The sequence below is a fragment of the Leptopilina boulardi genome, unplaced genomic scaffold, assembly GCF_019393585.1.
Source record: "Leptopilina boulardi isolate dan_hultmark-lab unplaced genomic scaffold, ZJU_Lbou_2.1 LbouV2_155, whole genome shotgun sequence".
Lineage (NCBI taxonomy): Eukaryota > Metazoa > Arthropoda > Insecta > Hymenoptera > Figitidae > Leptopilina > Leptopilina boulardi.
In genome coordinates, this window is record NW_026137702.1 from 638232 (window position 1) to 653873 (window position 15642).

General features: G+C 33.7%; 1 protein-coding gene across 50 annotated transcripts in view; it reads right to left on the reverse strand.

The window, feature by feature from the left end:
• LOC127276916 (cell adhesion molecule Dscam2) overlaps positions 1–15642 on the reverse strand; it is an 89037-nt gene that overhangs the window by 47070 nt on the left and 26325 nt on the right. For 35 of the 50 annotated variants that reach the window (XM_051297652.1, XM_051297651.1, XM_051297658.1 and 32 more), the window contains exons 8-9: positions 1807–2243; positions 1433–1689 (exon numbers count right to left, since the gene is read on the reverse strand). In XM_051297652.1, coding sequence (XP_051153609.1) covers positions 1433–1689; positions 1807–2243 — 694 coding nt within the window. Of the gene's footprint in view, positions 1–1432; positions 1690–1806; positions 2244–10349; positions 10474–11028; positions 11153–11414; positions 11536–11848; positions 11970–14290; positions 14415–14970; positions 15095–15143; positions 15268–15642 lie in introns of all 50 variants that reach the window. The other 15 variants (XM_051297655.1, XM_051297639.1, XM_051297662.1 and 12 more) reach the window with 7 other exon arrangements.

A 15642-nucleotide genomic window follows, 5' to 3' on the forward strand; every position in this document is an offset into this window, starting at 1 on the left:
ATGAGTTGCGGTCATAATTCGGGAGGCGGCCTACATAGCCATTAGGGATTGGAAAGGTTCCGGCCCAAACCGAGGGTCTAAAAGGCCCTTACCAGCCTTGTGGGAATCGGTAGATGACCAGAACATCAGATTTATCGACGTAGGCCGAACGTATCTCGCGACCATTAGGTTCGTGTAGGAATACCTGTACAGGGAGATCTCGCACGTAAAACTACTAAGCTATGTTATTGTTTGTAGCATTTATCCCAAAATATAAAAGATATCAAGGGAATCCGGGGCTCGTAAAGATTAATCTTCATCCGGATCACTGGGTTGAACTCTTGGTGGTAGTGGTTAACAGTATACATCACTTGGGTTAGAGTCTGATCGGAGTGGACGATTCTTTAGTGCCATCGGAGTTGTTCCAATCTCTAGGTCTCAACGTGTGAGTTCCGGTCTCAACTGGGGAAGCAGTAAGGATAGCCGTTAGGGATTGAAAAAGTACCAGCCCCAATCAAGGGTCTGCAAAGTCCTTCGCCAGTCTTTTGGGAATCGGTAAAGGACAAGAACATCAGGTTCATCGATATTGCCGGGCATATCTAGACTCACGGCCACGGGGTCTGTATGGGTATTCCAGTACAGGGAATTCTCGCACGTTAAACTTTAAGGCTATGTCATCAGAATAGGGCGCCCGTTAGTTGACGCGTGTCGTAAGAGATGGCTGAAAGTAATGTATTTAGTACATGTAATCGTATTTATAATTGGTGACCTGACGATGGTATGACCTCCGGTTGCCCGGACACTGGAAAAAGGTACTCGTACTTGAGTCTAATGATACCACGGGACGCGTCTGGTGCCCCGGAGATTTTCGGATCTCAGCCAGGAGTTGGGTATAGATTCGTGGTGGCAGTAGTTACAGAATTGCGCTTATCGTCGTACTCAAGGCCGACTGGGATGCCTGGGTCCTTAAGGACTATAACTCCCGATCTTAAAATAAGCATATCTACCCCCTAACGAAAGAACTACCGACATGTTGAAACGGCGGCGATTTGGCAAGCCGCCTCGCTACCGATACACCATGGGAAAAGAGGAGGGAAAAATTGCTGTTGTAAGGTCCTTAAGAACCAAAACGGCGAAGAAGACCGGGTGCCCTTCCAGGAGGTGACGGTTAGCATTGATTCACTTCGCCCGTGCAAGTAGAACTTAAGCGGAAGAAGGGAATCAAAGTACCCAGCGGGGACCTCGTAGAGGTTCCGTCTCCGAGCTAAGCTCCACCCACCGATGGTCTGGTAGGTCACATACACTCATACAATAGAGTGCCCAATGAAATGGCGGAACGGTTAGTAACATTCATCTTGGACCCGATAACACCCCAACAGGAGTGGGTGTCTTAAGGTCTTAGTGAAAGGACTTAAGGTCCTTTTCACTGTGGAGCGTCACATATATTACATACCTTAGATGCAGCAATACATTTGTAAAGTCCTCCATCGTTAGTATGTATACTAGAAATATTCAAATTTGACACGACATCACCGTTGACTGTAACGTATTGTCCAACTTGAAGTCTGTCTGTATTAGATAAACGTTTTCCGTCTAATTCCCATGTTATTTCAGGAGTTGGATTTCCACTAGCCACACATTTCAGAAAAACACTAGGTCCAGGTTGAAGAGTTTCTTCAGAAAAGGCTTGTCGAATTTGAGGTGGTTCGACTACAAAAACAAATTAAATTAATTTCTAAAAAATTTATGTCCGTTGAATTTTCTCAATCATTAATTTAATCCAATTATTTAAATAATAAAACTATCAACCGAAATAATTCCACTTACATCTTCCTCCCAGTTTTAATTCTGCAGTAGCTTGAGCACTCTCTTGATCATTTCTTATGAAGCACTGATACATGCCCTTGTCTTCTTTTTTAACACTCTCAATTCGAAGAGTTTGTTCTTCATGTCCAAGTGGTTTTCCATCTTTTAACCATGAAATAGTCTTTACAGGATTTCCTTTGACATTACATGTAAACGTAGCGGGTCTTCCAAAGTCAACTGTTTGTACTGTAGGTTCAATTTCTGCAGAAAGTGGTGCAGTAACAGTCAAAACAGTTTCAACACTTTCTCCACCAACTGAATTGTTTACAATACATAAATATTTTCCTGAATCTTCGACTCGGGCTTCTCGAATAATAAGAGTACCGCTGACTTGTCTGACTCGTTCATTTAACTGTACAGGCTGCCGACGAGATGTTCCATCGATGAATTTGTACCATCTATAACAAAAATAATCCAAAAAATTAGAATTAACTTGATTAATTAAAATTGAAAAAAATAAAAATGAATGATCTTTTTATTCTCAACTTTACTTCTCTTTCCTTATATATATTTGAATTGATTGATTTTTTTGTTTCAAACAATATTAAAGGAAACTACCATTGGCATTGTATATGCACGCATTTTTCAAGGCGTCAACTTTGACCCAGATAAAAAATTATTTAAATTTACTTTAAAATTTTCAAAACAAAATTTTTTTGTATAATTTAAGATACCAATTATAATAAACAAAATTGGATTAAAATAATAAGCGTTGCAGCTTATTTTAATGCCTTTTAATTTTCTGTGGTTGTATTTTATTTTCTTTGAAAAAAAAATTCTAAAATTTCGGTCATCAATGCCTTAATTATTAATTAAATTAATTTATTACGTTACAAAATTAATAAAATAAATAGGTATGTGAAAAAAGATAGTAACGTTGAGAAAATCATCCACTGGTATTTTTTCAATTTTAAAAATATGACAAATTTAATTAAAAATTATTTAAAGTTGATCAAATTATATTTAGAATGTTTATAAGCATGTGAATACAATATATGGGCAGTGCGTCACGGACTATAATTCGCTAAATGGCAGAAGTAAGACGTAACTTACTTCAAGCAACAGGTACTTTTCTTTGATTTGTAACAAATAATCATTATCAAAGTTATACATTCTAAAAGTGAATTTCAAATAAGCGCACTTATTTTAATGAATGAGGCAACTGCACAACCATATGCATTTGTTCTTATGTGTGTCGTTTTGAATCAAATGAGAGAATGTTCGGTTGCACTATATATTAAAAACGCAATAATAAGATGTAAATTGAAATAGAATATAATAATTTTACGAAATTAAACATAAACTACAAAATAGATTGATAGATTGTTAATTTTAACTGAATTTGAAATCAACTTTACTACTTTTATTTATAATAACTAGATGGGATTAATTTTGATTTATTTTATCTTAATAGAATTAAAAAACAATATATTTTTTGCATCATTCACAGTCGGTAACATTTAATTGAAATTTTAGAGCGCCCTTTCCTATACTATTTTGGAAATTCTTTCAATTGCTTTAGTAACTAATTAATTTCCATCATCTTTCCTGAATTCCTTTTCCTGTATTTGAATAATATTAATAGGTCATAATCTGGGCAACCATTATTGTAATTTACAATCGTTTTTTAACAAAATCTGTTTTAATTTACATCTTATTACAAATAATTAGACTCAGACAGTATTAGAGATTTTGGGTATTCGAGATTATTAATAGTTAACCTGCAAGCTTCGGAATATTGTATAGTTGGCGAATATTACATTTTTGCTGTTTAACTATAAAAACTCTACAACATTTAGGATTTAATCAAATTAAAAATCTGATTCCAAAATAATGCCGAAGTTATCCGAAATTTAAATATAGACAATCTCCAATCAGACCGCAACAATTCGTCAAAAGATAGTTTCTAATTATTCAAAATGTGTATGTACAAAATCAGCAATCCATCAGTAAAAATCTTGAGTTAGCATGGTGAAAAATCTTAATCAATATTACGTTGAGAACTTTTGTCACGTAATCTGGAAACAGTCCACAATAAACCAGTTTAATCTGGTTAAGCATTTCATTTGGTTTTGGTTAGGGTATATCCAATCCAAGCCTATGAAATTATCATCAACACTCTGTAACATTTAATTCAAATTTAAAAGCGTTTTTTTCTCATTTTTTGGAAATTCAATTGCTTTCATTACTTATTACTACGAAGACTGTTACTTCTATTTATTAATTATTGTTTTAAGTCAATTTCCCTTTTATTTTCTAAATTCCTTTTCCAATCATTGAATAATATTAATGGTCCAGAGTCCGGGTAAAGTATTATATAAAAATGTAGTTCATTCTTCCTGCGAAAAGTGTAGAGTATTGTCTGTCACGAAATCTATAAGGATTCACCTGTTATCCGCTTCCTACAACTCTCTGTCATCTTGCTGCTAGCGAAGGATATACCTGGCGAATCGCACCTTTTTCCTCAGTCGCCTTCCGACTCGTCTAGAGGAACTACTCTGGCTAACTGGAAGCAATCTCACTCCTCGCTAACTGTATTCGTTTGATGTGCTTCTAATTGAATACAGGTAGAGCAAAGGAAGGTATTCTTGACTGTGGGTGTCTCCGTGTCTAGAGAACCTCCTTGACTTCCTTGTTCCTCGTCTTCACGAACTTTCTAAAGGAGCATCTGCGAGAGATTGTGAAAGTACCTTCCGAATACCTAGAACATCATCCTGGCGACTTCTCTGTAGGTGCTTCTGTAAGAGAATGCGAATATGACGACGTATCCAAAAACCTAGATGTACAGTCTATGTGACTTCCATTTAGACGCTTTTGCGAGAGGATGTAGAGACGAGTACCTCATTGACGCAGGCTACCTCTTGGTTTAATATGTTTCCTAAGTATTTAGATGTTCCTAGATCACGACAGGCAAGAGTATTCGGTACATACCTTATCCTTCAACCCAATTGACTCCCTTCTAATTTTTCCTGGAGTCAATTACCTCAGAGTGCACGCTCTAGTTTTCATTTGCCTTGATAGCTAACTTTAACATCTAAGACAAATTATTTGGAATACCTTCTGATAAACGCGATTTCGAAATCTTACAGGTACCTATATATTTATACAGACAGGAAAAAGTCCAGGACATTAATGTAGAGAGCGTTGCGATTTAGTAACTAGACGTCAACAGAAAGAAAAATTAATGCGAGTACTCAAATTCACTCGAGTACTCGATACCTCGAGTCAAGCTCGGATTCAACTCGAAATTCGAGCTTTTTGCACACCTCTAGTAATCAGCTTTCAAAGCGTTAGACTTTTTGAATCTTCTACAAATGTTAATCAGTCTCTCTTTCATAAAATCTATGATCTTGAAAAAAAAGTTGAGAATTTTAAAATAACAAAACAAACAAAATTGACAGATTTCTTTAAGCAAACATACTTTAAAAGCTGGGCAAAAATGAAATTTCAGTCGATGATTAAAGAAGGGAAATGTAGAGCATCAAGCGCGAAGTGGACATCTCCAATTTTAATAAAAGAAGGAAAAAAATGGAGATTATCAAATATGCGGTGATTACCGAAATTTAAATACAGTTATGGTTCCCGATCGATTTCGCACATTCACGATTTTTCCGCTAATTTACGCAATAAAAAAAATAATACTAACATAGATGGCGCTTCATGACACATATAAGAATTAGTTGAACAACTAGGACTCTACCTCCCATCCGGCAAACGGATCCTTTGGCTTAAATAATCATATCATTACAATAGTAATAATATTAAAATCACTCGCTAAATAATTTTTTTTTACTTTTTATCAAATAAAATTCAATCATTTCACTTAAATTTAACTTAAAATTAAAAAATATTGAAAATTTATTACAATTTAAATGTTTACAATTGTGAAAATAATGTATATGATTAAAGTTTGTATAATTACGAATAATAATATAAATAGCTTACCTGTAATTTCATGTCCAATATTAGCAATGAATTTTGACGTGCAATATAATTAAAAGGCATGCAAAAAAATACATGCAAGTAGAGGAAAATAGCTATAGTAAAGAAAGAAAAGAAATTAGTTAAAAACTATACTTAAGACTTTACTTTATTTAATATGATAATGAATGAAGAAAAAACAGTTTCAACTTGAGAATATGTTACTTTTACTTGTCTTCATTGAATTTCTTCAATTTTTCAGAAATTAAATATTCTTATGGGAGGATGTAGTAACGTTTTATCTCTGACAAAATGAGTTATTTTTCTACTATAAAACCAAACTATATACTGCATGCAAATTCATTTTTGATCTTAATCGAAATTAAAGGTATGTGATAATTTGAAGTTAATAGGTAAATTTTATGTTAACATATATTGTAACATTTATAGGAGACGGGGGAGAATGTCACAAACTCACTAAACCCAGTAGCTTCTGATTTATATTTAAAAATTTTCAGACTTTTTGTATTATCTATTGTGACATGGTATTATGTGTCGTCACTTAGTTTAACTCGAATTGTTTTCAATAATACGTCCAGAGAACGGATTCAGACTTGAGGGCTTATAAATTTCATTTATTTCCTTCCATTTTTGTTAAGCAAGTAAATTAATAAATGATCAGAGGAAGATCAATGAATTTTCGTTTATTATTTTGTATTAATACCAATATCAATACTATTGATACCAATTTCATATACTTTGTTAATCAAGAAGAAGAGAGACAGAAACAAACAAAAATTCAAACTTTCTCGCACTAATCATCATTAATGGAAGATTATTTAAATTATGGGAGTTTATTTATGTTGATACTTTACTGATTAGTTAGTCGATTATGTAAATAAGATAGTTTTTGGGGGATTTTCATTAGGCACTATTCGAAGTTTGAACTTAGAGTTTAATAAATATTATTTTCGGAATTAATAAGTTATTTTGGGAATATTTACGAACTCCCTTGATGAAATAGTTGTTATATTTCTCTATCTTTTTTGAAAAGCATAAGAGGCAAAAAATAACACAGGCCGACAAAATCTGCTAAACTTTTTTACCAAAAGTCAAACTATACTTACACAAAAATTTTTAACTCACTGAATTTATATCTGAACTTAGAATTGCTTTTAGACATCGAGTTTTTGAAAAATTCTAATTTAAAAATGTAAGTGTACTTTTAGGTTACAATATTTTAAAAACCTTATGTACGTTCAAAAGCAATTGTGATATAAGATTTGAATTTAGTGTATATCAAAAATTTTCGAGAAAGTAAAGTTTAACTTTGGTTCAAAATTTTGTCGATATGTGTAATTAACACTTAAATGTTAAATACAGCGAATTTGAGGTAGCGGCAGTCCCTCACCTGTGAAAAGGAGGTGGCATGGCCTGCGCTTCCGCTAATAACGTTAATGTATCTCCTTGTTCCTGCACCATTCCATCGAATTTAGATCTAGATGGCAAGCGAGGAGGACTTAAGCCCACTGGCTCTAAAAGGGAGAATATGTCATAAAATTTCTAAATATTTGAACACTATATGTAAAAACCTTATAAATTAGAAAGGCTAAAGTAATCACGTATTAGAAAAATAAATTGTTTATACAAATAATATTTATAGAATTGTACTTTTGCAAATATATGTTCAAATGACTTAAGTCATTTGACATACAAAAAAGTTTGGTTAAATCAGACATATTGGTGTTTGTTTTTAATGCTCTTAACGATTATCTTTGCTTCTGCAAATGTTAGGCGTTGAGTGAGAGAATGGGTGAGATTTAGGGAATCATAGGGGTTCGCGGTGAGTATTCTGGGGGATACAGAAAATGAAAACGAATTTCTGTGGTTTCTCGGTCTTAACGATAGATTTTCCTGGAGGGAATTATTTGGGTTATTTTGTGGATTTTATATTTCTATAGCTAAATTTATACTATACAATTATCTGATTTCCATTTATCAATTCCAGACAATCTGTTTAATATATTCACTTAAAAAGTGATTTATGATCGAAATTAAAATTTAGGGCTCGAAAATGTCTGCCTACTCAAAAGCTTACAATAGAGTCACGATGAAAAGAATTTCAATCTAGTGATCCATATCCATAAGCTTATAAATATTGGAACATTTTTGAGAATCAAATGCTAAGTGAGATCATTGATAATTTTTTAAGTAATTCAAATATTTTTTATATTAAACGCTAGTGATTGTCCTGTTTACACAAATTATGCAACGTACCTTGTAAATGGAACAGGTGACCCTTGAATCTCACAATCCAAAGCTACTATCTTTGTCAGTGAAACAGTCTCTAATTTCCCTTGATACCGATCTCCAGCAATACGTGGAGCCACATTACCCGTGGGTTCTGCAAATGCATTTTATGCATATGGTACAAAATAAATGACAAGCAGTAATATACAAAGAGTATTTCAATATTTTTCAGCACAACAAAAGGTTTTCAATAGTTTGAATCGGAATATCGTAATTATTTCAAAGAACCCCGCAAGTAGTACATATGATTTGACTTTAAGACGATTTTTCTGTAACTTTCGGATTTGTAGTTTTTGTCATGAAGAAATTAAATTGTAGTTATAGAAAAATCGACTTACCGCAAAATTTAGTTTTTCCTGAAAGATTATTTTTAAAAAATTTACCTTTGCATTATGGCGAATATATAATTGATACTAGATAATTTTTAGTATTTAAAAATGGTTTTAAAGTGGATTCGCGGATTGGCGTCGGAATTACTTAGTTGGTTCTGGAGACTTTATCGACAAGACATTTCATGCTAACTTTGGGTTATTCAAATCAAAGATTCATTACAGTGGTGGTTATTAGAATCGTTTTCACGAGAAATAATGGAATTTTGACCTTCTGCAGATTTACAACAACCTGATCAAGTTCTCTACTATTCTCTAAGAGATTTACGAAAACTTCGAGATTGTTCCCGAAGGTTTATTTATCTGGATGATAACTAGCATCACCATAGGATAGTCGTACAGGATAATAAAACTGTCACTGGCTCTAAGGAAGACAAGAGTATTTTAATTTGTCTTGGAGCCGTCAGCTCTTTAATGATAATATCAAAGAAAACTTAAACTATACCATGCCGTACTGCCGGGATGGAAAAACGCCTCTTACGACAAAAAATCCTTTGCGGTGACTTCATTTTTTTCCCCATAAGATAAACGATGTCTAGAGTGCAAGAAGAGGATGCCCAATGAAATAGAGAAACAATTAGTTACAGTCATCTTGGACCCAATAATACCCAAATAGGAATGGGACTTCATGCATCATTGGTTTGCCCCAACTGTGCGTCTCCATTAAAGCGGTACTTAGCCAGAATGATACAATCCTACGCGCATCTTTTAGTTGACTTTTACGACATGCAGTAGGCTACAGGCGCTCTATTCCTAAGCTAAGATAGCAACGGCGAATAATTAATTAAACACCATTGCGCCATGCCTTATAAGGAACCAAATGAGATACCCGTGTCAATGAGGGACTATAATATCGATGTTCATGGCTTATCCTTTCCGCTACTTCCACTACAAGTTATTGTGGGGATGGAATAACGCCTCTTACGACATAGAATTCGTTGTGATGTTTTCTTTTTTCCCACAAGATAGACGATGTTTAGAATGCAAGAAAAGGGTACCCAATGGAATGGAGAAGCAGTTAGTTTTTGTCATCTTTACCCCGAAAACACACCAACAGGAGTATTTCCTAAGTTCGTTCACGCATCATCGGTTTGTCCCAACGACGCCTCTCCGTCAAACATAATTAATTAAACAGAATTGCGTTAGGTCGGCTAAGCCGACTGGGATACTTGGGTCCTTAAGGACTATACTCCCGATGTTAATAAAAGCTTATCTACTTTTTAGCAATAGCACTACCGACATGGAGAAACGGCGGTGATTTGGCAAGCCTCCTTACTACCGAGGCACCATTTGGTAATTAAAAAAACAATAAATTATTTATTTTCGATCTAATAATTATTTGTCAAAAAATTCCTCGATGTAGAAATTTGGTAATTACCATTAAAGAGTTCAAGTGTCATTTTACAAATGTAACCTTGGTCGATTACTATTTATTTATGATTAAATAATTTAAATAGCCGGATATGATACATCTACACATATCCGAACAAAAAATGAATATAATAAATAGAACTGTAAATTTTACTTTTCTAAAATAACTAATAACCTTTATAGATACTCCAAACGTAATGTATCCTAAATTATAATAAGTATGAATCTATCAATCTGTTCGATTCAAATAATAAAAAATAACTTGGACACATTGTTTTCATGTTCTAATGAGGATTACTGTGTCCGACAAAACATTATGTTTTGTTACCTGATACAGAAAAATTAATAGATTCCTACTTGTAATTATTTACCGAGTGATAAATTCATCCAATTCTTATATATCCTGAAGTTTTGAATATTTTTTATTGAAAAGTATATTATTTAAGTTGACTTGAAATTACCAATATATCAATTCAACATATATACAAATAAAATAAAGTCAGGACATGTTACCTGAAAATTGGAAGTGGATGTCCCTGCGCATTGCAATGCATGGTTACTTTCATTGATACTGTACTTGCAAGAACATCATATTTGGATGTTGATGGTACTCGAGGTTTTGCGCCATTTACAGGTTCTATAAAATTTATTCTACATTGTCTACAAATATTACAAAAGAAAAACTTAAAACTGACCTAAAACTGGGAGCAGGAAACGCCTGAGCATCACATAAAATACTTAACGTTGTATTTGCCTTCATCTCAAAAGAATCAGACCTTGATTTTGATGACCTAGGGAATTTTGGGGGTACCTGGCCAGCTGGATCTACTTTTTTCCCATTTCAAAAAAGTCAAAACTTAACTTAGTAAGCGTACATCTTTTTTTTTTAGAAACTGTCACATTGCTAGATATACTTTGTATATTGCATTATTTAATTTACCTAAACGACGGAACAGGATACCCCTGAGCAGGACATCTGAGAGTAATGCTCTCCGTCATGCTTCGTAAAAATGAATTAACGCGATCATCGGTGGAAAATTTGGGTGCTTTAACTCCCACTGGTTCTAAAAATATTAGAATTGAGTTTCATATTTTGCAACATACTTTTTTTCAAGACAGCCGTTTCATGATTATTTTAAAACATAATTAGGTTTCTCAACTCGTTCTTGATTTTCAAAGTTTTTAACTTTACCTATAAGATGGAACAGGGTACCCCTGAGCAGGACATCCTAGTGTTACAGTTACTGAAGCTTCGCGGATAAAGGAATTAATACGGTTGTCAGTAGAAAATTTTGGCCCTTTTACTCCCACTGGTTCTAAAAATAAGGAAATGACCTTGAAAATAATACATTTTTAATTACGAATATCTTTTTTCCCCTATAAATTATTACTCCTGATTAAATTATTTATGGATATAAATAAAATTCGATCGTTTTTTGTCAGTTAAATTTCTTCAACTTTAATGTTCTTTTTTATTTAATTCTTTTAAGAATTAAACATTTGTTGTCAATATGTTGATAAATCATATATTAAATTCAGTGTGATCTATTTTTACAAGGAAATTACTCGACACTCTACCTGAATGCTGGTACTGGATAACCCTGTGCTTGACATGGTATCTCGAATCCAGTAGAGCTTCTAATTTGCAGCCACCGTTTTGCATCACCCGCTATTGATGGTGCCTTACTACCAACAGGTTCTTTAAAAAAAACAATACACATATACGTGTATATAACTAAACCACTTTACTAAAATCAAATATTCAATTTCGAAAATCTGTTTGTCATAAATAATTTAGATTGGCTGATGAAAAGGTACAAATATATAAACACAAGTCTCCTAATTGTGGACTTCTAAATATAGATATTTCTTATTTTTGTTATTTGTTTTTTAAACGCGACTATGATGTTTAGTAACTCGTAGTGTAACCGGACGCACAATTCGAGGGATTAATGTAATAAAAATGACCAAGTTAGTAACAACTTTTATATGATATTAATTATCAAAAATACCTGAAAGATGGAACAGGGAAACCTTGACCTAAACATGGAATAACAATGTTGACACCGGTTTGTCTATCCATTAAACTGCCTCTTTCGCCAAATACTGATGGTGCTCTACTTCCGACAGGTTCTATATTTATAGAAAACCCAAAAAAGCAACGAAAACCAATATTAATAAAATTTACTTTGTATATGAACATGTTCTAAAGAACATAAACATACATACGTGTATATAACTGAACCACTTTTTTAAAAAAGTTTTTATTTGTTTTTAACCGCGATGTAATCGGATGCACAATTCGAGGGATTAGTGTAATAAACATGATTAAGTAACAACTTTAATATGATATTAATTATTTAAAATACCTGAAAGATGGAACAGGGAAACCTTGACCTAAACATGGAATTACAATGTTGACACCGGTTTGTCTTTCCATTAAACTGCCCTTTTCGCCAAATAATGATGGTGCTCTACTTCCAACAGGTTCTTTATTTATAGAAAACCCCAAAAAGCAACGAAAACCAATATTAATAATAAATTTTACTTTATGTATGAAATTTCCAATACCTGTAAGATGGAACGGGGTACCCTTGAGCGGGACAAAATAAACTCATATCTTGACCCAATACTCTGTCGAAATAAGCTTTCTTCACATCGTTAGAGAACTTCGGCGACTTTGCAGTAACTGGCTCTGATTTAGAGGAAAAGTGAGCGAGATATTAAAATAAGGTAAGATGATTTTACGTTAATATGAGAGCTTTTCAATTGTAGATATTAAAAAAATTAAGTGTAATTAAAATTTTCTTTTTGGAAGAACTTCTCGTTTAGAGTCAATAATTAATGTATTGTAAATTACAATAAATGCCAAACTAATTGAATTAATTTCCAGAACATGGTAACAGGATGGTAAATAAATTAATGTACTGAAAAAAGAGTGATGGAATATTTTAGAACATTATCATTCAAAAACTATCGTCCTGACGTAAGTCAGCAATTAATTAATAACACTTTTTAATTTGTAACGGGTTTTTTAATTCATCAATGATAAACCTAACATCTACCTTACCAATTCGCACTACAAAAAAATTACTGAATATTAGAAGGGGATTCGCCAAGACAAGAACAAGGACGATTTTGTTTGCATATATATTCTTTTTTCCTTCTTCTCGCGGTCCCGGCACGGAGAATTGTGTCAGCCTTCAGAACGGTGTCTACTTGCGCTGTTCTGGTACTCGCTGGATTACCGCCAATGGATTTATTGACGATGGAAAGAAAGGAGATCTTCCATCTTAACAAATATCTGGCAGTTACTTTAAAGCATAGCGATAGACTCAAAGCGATAATACGCAGGGAGTCCAGAAGTAGACTCGTTCAGAAATGGCAGGAGAGATGAGATGGGGAGTCTAAAGGTAGGTGGACCTGCCGCCTGATTCCTCTCCTCGCAACATGGTTAGATAGGAAACACAGTGAAGTTGGCTACTACCTTACACAAGCGTTGTCAGGTCATGGTTGTTTCGGACAGTATTTTTATCGATTTAAAATAGAAGCAGAGGCGAAATGTGTGAATTGCAACGGTTCGGGTGTCGACGAAGCAATACACACTGACGACGCGGAGCACACGCTCTTTTTCTGCGGGCACTGGCGTAAAAACTCAGGCAAGCCATGTTCTCGGCTGTGGGCACTGAAGTCACATCTGAGAACATGGTTCCTATTATGTTGCAGAGCGCGGACTCTTGGAGGAGCGTCGAGTCCTGCATTACAACTGTAATGAGGACGAAGGAGGACGACAGGAGGAGGTTAACACGGAGAAATCCTGCTGCTCGGCTGGGTGCACGCGCGGGATGGGGGAGACCTAAACTGGCTCTCCTTCTTTTGGCGCTAGCACTCAGTTAAGAATTTAGGACCGAGAGCAACGGTAAGAAGACTTCAACTGGCGATGTATAAAGCTAATAGCAGTTCCGCCAGTGGAGTTAAAGTCTCAAAAAGGGTGTGGTTTTTAGTGGGTCGACCAGAACAAGTGCGGACATCCCCACATAAACTGAGAGTACGGGCTCCAGGTATTTGACTTGGAAGTAGGCCTCCAGGGTTATGCAGATTTTCCACTTCCCTCGTAAAAAAAAATTGTTAAAGATAACTCTGTAGTTATTGGTCCTCGAGACTGTTCGATTTATTAAATAAATTACTAAAAAATCACGTTTTATTTTTTGGGATTACTCCACCCATTCTGGCATCAAACGTTTCATACTCAAATTTTATTTTTTATTAATTTTTTTGTCGACTAGTGCCCACGGTTTTATTAATTAAATAAAGTGTAATTAAATTTAGATCCTTTACGGTTTCAATCTGACAACGTTAGTTGAGTACAAATTTTAACGAAATTTTACTAAATAAAATAATTCTCTGTCTCAATATACAACATAAGCATATAGATAAGAAAAGAAAAGAAATACCTGCTTATAGCCATTGGATAGGCTTGTGCGTTACAATGTAGGTTTATATCTGTGCTTAGTCTCCTGACCATTAGTGAAAGTTTTGTATCAGCATCAAGAGTAGGTGCTTTACTTCCGACAGGTTCTTTACAAAATTTAAAAAATATTGACTTTATAATATTACTAAAATTTACACTTTTCAATAGTCATCGATGCATGAATTAATTGAGACAGGGAACTGAACAAATGAGGAAAAAAGAATTTAAGTTAATGATAAAACATGCATTTACAATTCATTTAATTATTATTCTTAATGGATTAATCTGTTATTCCCAAAATTTAGTTTTTGTAAAATAAAAGACTAATGCTATTTTTTACATGTTGTATCATTTTGAGGAGCTCTTCATTAAATGTAGATAACATTTTTTAAAAATAATAAATAAAAATTGTTTAAATTGTAGTAATGTTGATTGAGTAATTTTCTCCACTCTGATATTCCAATAATAGAATGTGGCTATTTTAAGTGCAGATAGACAAGTTTTAATTGAATCAAAATTATTTGTTCAAAATTGATTAAATATAATGTTCTCTAATGGGGGGGTGATTTAATTTTACCTTTATTGCTAATTGTAGGAAATTCTCTCGTTTTAAAATTAAAGAAACAATTTAAATACTATCGCCTAAAACTCTTCAAAAAATACCTCATAACAGGAACTGGATGACCCTGTGCATTGCAAGGAAGAGCAATTTCAGCATTTGTTTTTCGCATTAAAAGATTTATAGTAGCGTCACCAGAAAAAGCAGGGGCCTTACTTCCAACTGGCTCTAAAATAATTTTACGTAATATAGATGCAAGTGAAATAGAATGCTTTACCTAGTTACAGGGACAGGGCTACCCTGAGCTTCACAAAATATAACCACTGGTTGTCCTTGGAATCTCCGAATAGTGCGACTCAAGTCGTCTGAAGAGAATTTTGGTGATCTTGTACTAACTGGCTCTGGAATATATGAGTGCAATCTTGTTGCTTTATTTGAAGAAAATATAAGATTGCGTTTAAATGTGTTATAAGAGAGATAATATGAACCTAAATAAATCTAATATTTAATTTAAATTAAATTAAATAATAAATGTGTTTTGATTTGTGATGAAATGAAATATACTAGTAACCGAATTTTCCAATACATAGTTTTCAGAATCTATTTGTATGTACCCATTAAATAAGATCAGAAGCTAGTGATGTTGTGGAAGATCTACTTATCCCTGGCAATATTTTTTTTAATCCAATCAATGATTCCGTATAAAACAATATTTTGACTAAATAGCATCAATCTTTTACAAATATGAAACATCATTATCCTGAGAAGGGACGACA